The sequence below is a fragment of the Rhincodon typus genome, unplaced genomic scaffold (assembly GCF_021869965.1).
Source record: "Rhincodon typus isolate 14 unplaced genomic scaffold, sRhiTyp1.1 hic_rhity00002952, whole genome shotgun sequence".
NCBI classification, from domain to species: Eukaryota; Metazoa; Chordata; class Chondrichthyes; order Orectolobiformes; family Rhincodontidae; genus Rhincodon; species Rhincodon typus.
This window is the reverse complement of record NW_025968590.1, coordinates 12,291-19,808: the sequence shown is the minus strand read 5'-3', so window position 1 is coordinate 19,808 and position 7,518 is coordinate 12,291. Positions and strand designations below refer to the sequence as shown.

At 38.9% G+C, this 7,518-nt stretch overlaps 1 protein-coding gene across 1 annotated transcript in view; it reads left to right on the top strand.

The window, feature by feature from the left end:
* The first annotated feature begins 1,337 nt into the window (after positions 1 to 1,337).
* LOC125481655 (E3 ubiquitin-protein ligase UBR2-like) overlaps positions 1,338 to 7,518 on the top strand; it is an 11,851-nt gene continuing 5,670 nt past the window's right edge. Inside the window, exons 1-3 of the mRNA XM_048593496.1 lie at positions 1,338 to 1,424; positions 2,848 to 2,946; positions 6,182 to 6,348. Of these exons, the coding sequence (XP_048449453.1) occupies positions 1,365 to 1,424; positions 2,848 to 2,946; positions 6,182 to 6,348 (326 nt within the window). The 5' untranslated portion in view covers positions 1,338 to 1,364. The remainder of the gene's footprint in view (positions 1,425 to 2,847; positions 2,947 to 6,181; positions 6,349 to 7,518) is intronic.

Here is a 7,518-nt window from a genome sequence, read left to right as displayed (position 1 = left end):
AGGTAGCTGATTAAATGGTAATGAGGGCTAAGAATATGAGAGAATGGTTGTCATGACCCTGTCATGACGGGAACAGGGTGTGGGGATGGGTTAGATTTCTTTTTTAACTGTAAAGGCAATGAACTCCGTGTTGAGCCCGAGCAGCTACAGGGTCCTCACGTGAGAGATGAAGTGGTGTTCTCGGATGGGCTGAATGTTCTTCTGAGGGCTCGATGCAGACTCGATGGGCTGGGTGGCCTGCTGCCACACTGTAGAGATTATATAACTAGGGATAGGCAACAAATGCTGCAGCCATTCAGCGACGCCCATGTCCCATGAGTGAATAGAAAAGATATAATAAATATTCTGGTCACCCTGTTATAAGAAGGATATTACTAAGGTGGAACGGGTTCAGAAGAGACTTAGCAGGATGTTATAAGAGGAGACTGGAGAGGCTGGGACTTTTTTTTTCCACGGAGGTTGTGGGGTGGCCTTATAGAGGTTTATAAAGTAAATGGTAATGAATAGGGTGAATGGCAGTGTCTTTTCCCTAGGGTGGAGGATTTCAAGACCAAGGGGCACATTTTTATGGTGTGAGGAGAGAGATTTTAAAGGCATGAGGGGCATTTTTTTTTTTTTACACATAGTGGTTTGTGTATGGAATGAACTTTGAGGAAGTGTTGGATGTGGGTTCAATTGCAACATTTAAAAGACATTGGGAGAAGTCTATGAACAGGAAGGGTTTGGAGGGATGTAAGCCAAGCACAGGCAGGTGGAACTAGTTTAGTTCGGGATTATGGTCAGCATGGACTGGTGGGACCAAAGGCTCTGTTTCCGTGCTGAATAACTCTGACTATTTGAAATCTCTTCCTTCTATCCTGATGTGGCTGATGTCAACTCAAAAAAACAATTGGCTTCAGTACTTCAACATTCTTGAAAGGAAAATAGTGTGTGTTTGCCAAATGATGACAAGATCAGGTTCACCTATGATGTCTCTGCAGTCAAATTATCTACAAAAATTTCAACAAATTTCATGCCTAATCTTTTGCGTGAATTACTATAGGAAACTGATGCATTTGGAATCTTAGCATCCAAGATTTGATTGCTAATCTCCCAAGTTATTTTTCCATTTGTGTATACTGCAGTAAATAAATTAGGAGGACAGAGGATGGATATCTAGTTTAAATTGGTGAAGTTGGATGATGTTTCGATGGTCAAAATCAGTTGTAACATGGGCTTGCCAATTATTGGTCTGCTATTCAGAATAAAGATTTCCCATTATTACATTACTGTTGTATTTCATGTTTTTCTCCCTGCTCATTGAAGAATAAATATTTATTGAATCTTTATCCAAAGGAGCCAGAAACATCTATCATCAGTTGTTTATGAGCAGCCTTCTTATGGATCTGAAAAGCAAAAAGCTATTTGCTGTTCGATTTGCAAAAGTAAGTGCAGCAATGAATTACAATGTGTCATCATGATTTGTATAAAAATTGCTTTAATCTATTTGCTGAAAATTTTATTTTTTGTTTGTCTTCACATTGTGCATTTGGCTTTAGCTCACTTTTTCTTCCTTTTTGTTGTTGTGTAACTTGTAAGAAGACTTTTTTTGAGGTAATTAATCAGCTTTTTATCTGTTGAAATTATGTACACTTCTTGGAAGTGTATCAGAAAAATAAGATCTGTATCATTTTGTGATGATAATACTATGAGGTAGATGTTCTCAGTTTTTGCTTTCCTGTGCATGACGATTTCAAATACAAAAGCCATATTTGAGTTTTCGGATAAGATGGCACAGAAGCAGATAGTTAAAGTGTGTTTATCACTTGATTAGTCGATGATTGATGCACTTACACGTCAACTGACTGAATCAGGTTCCTATGATTTAAGTTTCGTGTTTCCAATTTAATGATTGTTATCACATTTTCCATTTATTTTGTACTTCAGTAATTGATTTCGGATGGAAAATTTGTGTTTTAAATCACAATGGTGTGAAATTCAGTCTTTCTTTTCAAAAGAAGTAGACGTATATAGGGTGTTTCGGGTGTCACACTGGTTCATTCCTCTCTGGTTTCATCTCCTGGACTTGAGTTTGAGTCCAGCTATTTTGATGGAATGAAAGAACTCTCTCCTGACTCTTTGGCCTTTGTAGTCCTGTACAAGTTTTTTGCTAATCAAGTTTCTCAAGGGTTCAGCACACAGCTCCTGATAGGTTGGTTGTCTCACTCAGGTCACAAGATTCACTGATATGAGAAAGTACAGAAATGCATCACATCAGTGGTGTTCTGTTTAATTTTCCTTCAGGCATGCAAAGCCTGACTTGACTGCCTGAAGTTGACTCTGGGTAACGAGTTGATTGTCTCCCAGCAGTGAGATTTTTGAGGTAAACCTCCCCGTATACCCGTTCAAAAAAGCATACTCTTTGACTGGGTGCCTGTTTTGTGAAATTAATAAGACTTGTTGTGAAATTAAGACCCGTAAAAAATGATGGCAAATGCTAAAGTTTCATGCATTTGAACTCTAAGTTTATTTTTGAAAGTGCACGTAACTTCCTTTGCTACTTCTAATGAAAATTTTACGGAAGGTATTTGCCACTCTACCCTTTTAGGCATGGAACACTTGATAGATAGAAATAGAATCAATATTTAATTCTGAGACAGCCTGGACGTGACCTGCAGGTGAATTTATCTTGTTGTTTAGAATTACCCGCAGTTGCAGAGAGATTTTATGGAGGATGATCACGAGCGGATAGTATCAGTGACCGCTCTATCTGTCCAGCTCTTCACTGTTCCAACTTTGGTGAGTACAATGTGGTTTTTATTCACTTCATTTGTCCACCTCCTTGCCTCTTCTCTGCCTTTTCATTAGAACTATGAGAGATTGCAGACTGACTATGTGAATGATGACCACAACAAAGAGTTCTCGGTTACCGACCTTTCAGTGCAAATTTTCACAGTACCTTCCTTGGTGAGTAATCAGATTTCAATGACTAAGGATGTGATGTCTTGGTCACATTGTTATTGAAAATTTGTCTTCTGTATTGTTTCTCAGTAGATCGAAATTAGGAAAGCTTCAGGTTCGCATTTCCTTCCATGCAGTTAGAGTTGCTCTGAGTTGGGTAATTGATATCAGGACTTAATTGCAGTGGAAAGCTGGTAAGGAAGCCCAGTAGTGATGGTTACTCACTAGCCCTTTCTGTATAAATTCATTAGATGAAGAAAGGATCAGTGTTGTTTCACATATGTCCCAGTGTGTTGATGGACGTTGTGCTGAGACTTAAAGAACAGCCACCTGGACAAGGTACAGAAATTTACCATTTATTCCATACTAATAATTCAATACCTTGAAGAGGGTCAACTATGGAACGGGAAGGCAAGCTTCTTTGCAAAACATTGCCTCCATCTTTGAAAATCCTTTTGAAGACATCAGCTTGACAATGATTTTGTTATTTCTCAACCTGTCAGGAAGGCTTGGCAACCAATTTTCTGTGAAGCTCATTGAGACATCATTTTCTGCACCGATGGTGCAATATCAATACAGTTCAACACAGGACTTCAGACTTCAAAACAACAACTGTACCAGAATGCACTGTTTTGGTTGTTTTTTTGTCTCCACATTGGAAAAAGAAATGAAGCACTGCGTTCTTTGCATAATGAGCAACCAATGCATTTTGATTTGAAACAGGCTTGACAGGCTGAATGAAATGTTCTGTGATTTGCCTTTTATGAATTGCACCATAGTAGCATCTAGCTCCATTTGAAAATTATTTCTGAGAAAACACAATGAGAGGGCTAATGTTGCATTGAAGCTCTTAAACAGAAGGTGTTTGCTGTTTGTCTGCCTACCTTTTCTCAGAAGGGTAATTTTGCCATTACATTGTGGTGCTACAGATTGGAAAATTGAGTCTCTCTCAGATGTAAAGTAGTTAGAAAAGTTGGCATCAGTGGTCTGAATGGCCTTTTCCCATTCCAGTAGGTTTGTGCAATGGGTTTAGCACCAGAGAAATCAAGGGGATGGACACATCTTTTCATTGCCCATGAATGTTGCATAATTGCAGAATTGTATAGAATCATAGAGTCACACAGCACAGAAACACCCTTCGGTCCAAGCAGTCCACGCCAAACATAAGTCCAAACTAAACTAGTTTCGCGTGCCTGCTCCTGGCCCATATCCCTCCAAACCTTTCCTAATCAAGTATCTGTCCAAATATTTTTGCCAGGTAGAAATGTGATAGATAATGCCTCTCCCTGCTAGTGCTTAAAATGAAGCACATGCACATTTTGCTGCAATAAATTTAATCTGACGTGTGTCCGTGCACTCCATCAGTTTATCTACATTCTCCTGAAGTTTAACACCATCCCCCTCAGAATTCACTATATTTGCAACGTTTGTATTTTGTGCAAATTTTGAAATTGTGTCTGAATACCATATAGACAGCATTAATGGCAGGTCAAGAAAGGCTGTGGTCCCAGACATGAGCCTGGGGAACACCACTAACAGCCTTCTCCCAGACTGAAATAACAACTGCTCACAACTGTTGCCTACACTCAACCAACTTTGCATCCACACTGCAACTGTCCCACATAGCAGAGTCAATTATGCTGGAATTCCTTGTGATGTCCCTGATGTTCAACACAACAGCTTCAAGTCTTCACAAGTTTTGAGGTTCCAATGCACTGTCCTGGAATTCCTTGCATTATGTAATGACACTTTGGTGATAAACTTTCGTATAAGACATCCGCTGCTCTGTTTTTGTCAAGAGTGAATGAAAAGACAAATTATGTGGCTTTCGATAACCATTTTGTAAGATTTTATTCATTTTAAACTACCGCCTCTTGGACTTTGACTTTGCATTGATTTTAGAGGAAAAAGCTGCTGAAGAAGTACCGGATTATTGCCACTGCCATGCACTTCGCTGACAAGAGTGTATCCCTAATTGGCTCCAGCTGTCCTCTTACTGCCCTTTGATTAGTATCACAACGAAGAAATTTTTGGATTTCCTTCGGCATTGGCTGCCAGTCTCTCTTCGTAGTCTCTCTTTACTGCTCTTATTTACTTTACTTCCCCTCAGAACTGTATATATTCAGTCATGTTCTAACTTTGTATCATCAATCTGGCATCTGTCAGACTCTTCTTATTTGCATCATCTGGCTAACTCCTCCTTTATCTTAGCTGGAATGTATTGCCCTCTCGTTCCCCTTTGTGGGATACATCTCAAATCAATTCAAGGCAGCCTCATTCCATTGAAGCTTTTCCTCCCAATTTGACCCCAATTTACCTAGGACTGATCCATTTTTTGATATGTTTGCATTGTTCTGACTATATGGTGAGAAAAATCAATTGGTTCTTCATTTTATGCCTTACCATATTATTCTTAATGCAAAAGCCTGCTCTTTGATTCATGACTGGTCCATTTGGGCATTGCCTCCGCATATTTCTTTGCCCATGAAGTTGAAAAATGTGCGTTTGTGCAATTGACAAAGATTGTCAAATCTTAACAATCTTTAATGATGCATGACAAATTGACTTTCTCATTAGTTATTTATCACCTCTCTTCACATCATTTGTTGAGGTTTTGGTTCATGTTTCTGCCACCAATTCTACTACTATTAATTTGTGGGATGTGGACTTTGCTAGCTGGGCCAGTATTTTTTGGCCATCCTTAATTACCCTGGAACTGTGTGGCTTGCTCGGCTATTTCCAAGGTCAGTTAAGAGTCGACCACATTACTGTAGGTCTGGAATCACAAGCAGACCAGATGAGGTAAGGATGGCAGCTTTCCTTACCTCAAGGATATTAGTGAACTATATGGAAATTTATGACAAGTGTCTATTAGTCTCGATGTTTAAGTCCAGATAGTTATTGAATTTATATCTGATCCTCTGGCATGGTAGAACTCATATTCTAGAACATTAATCCAGGATGCTCGATTACTAGTCCATCAACATTCACGTTATGCCCTCACCTCCCCATTGATTTGAAAGAAGCAAAAGTGAACATTCAGTTCACTAAGCAATTCTGTGTCTGTTCCTTCAGTTTCTCAACAAATTTTGGCTTGGCATGCAATTTTTACATTGCTATTATGCTAACCATTTTTGTTTTAAGGTGGGAATGACTGGTCAGCATTGAATGTTTTCCCCTTCAATTCATGAATTCATTGGGAAACATGATTGTTGCATTAAATCAAATCATTGTATTTCAGGCTCGCATGCTGATAACTGATGAAAACCTTATGACAACCATAATACAAACATTCATGGAGCATCTAATGAGACAACGGGATTCTCATGGCAGGTTTCAGTTTGAAAGGTATACAGCTGTACAAGCCTCAAAATTCAAGAGGGTGCAAAGTCTCATTGGTGATCTGAAGTAAGTATGTGAATTTAACTTTAAAAATTATAATTCTGTATGGATGACTGGAGGGCCTACTGACTGCCTCCAATCTGTTCATTAAATTTACTAATTGTTAGATGACATTTACATCAAGAACTAGCATAATGCAAACTAATGAGTGTTTTCAGTTTGACATTAGCATCACTAGAGCAATTTTTAAAGTTGTGGTCGAATTTGACAGTTCTCTACTAACTCAATGTCTAGGGATTAATTCTTGAAGTAAGATTATAGGAATGAACTTCTAATGAGTGATATATCTGATTTTTTTTGACTTAATTGGTATAGGTCTGATGACTCATAATTGAAAGTAACATATTGGAAGCAAGCTGCTAGCTATAATTTGCTTTATTTTTGTACTTTTGTTACAATGCAAGGGTAAAAATGTCTTGCTTCACTTAGAACCTTGGTAAGACCGCACTTGGAGTATTGTGTGCAGTTTTGGTCCGTGTAATTAAGGAAGGATCTACTTGCCATTGAGCGAGTGCAGAGGAGGTTCACCAGACTAATTCCTGAGATGACAAACTGTCTGGTGAGGAGATCTTAAGGAAACTGGGCCAATATTCTTGGGAGTTCACAACAATGTGAAGTCTTCTCGTCAAGGCTTAGAAATCCTTGGTGTGGTCCAGAATCAGGGGACATAGTCCTGAATGACTTACATTTAATTCTGAGACAGAGATAGAGGAAATTCTTTATTTAGTGTGCAATCGATCTTGGGAATTTTCTAGCCCAAAGGACTGTGGAAGTTGTACTGTTGATTATGTTCAATACAATTGAGTGGTTTTTAAGGAATGCGGAGGTAGCATGGGGAAAATTGTGTTGAGATTGATGTTGAGCCATGACCGAGAATGGCCAAGCAGGCTCAAGGTGCTGAATGGTTTAATTCCGCTTCTTTGTTCCTATGCATACACAGAGTTACATTAATGTCCTGGGGTGACTCTTATCTTGTTTACGAGATTGGTCACAGTGAAAGTCCCATTAAGGAAAATGAGGCTGACTTGAAATTGGAAGTTCTGTTTGGATCACAGCCTCACTTCAGTTCCTTTTGACTTCTCCTTGTGATCCCTGTAAACTTTCATTTCACTGTCGAAGGACAGATGTTGGGAGGGCAAAACAAAGTCCATTGTAGCATAGAAAGATATCTCTTTT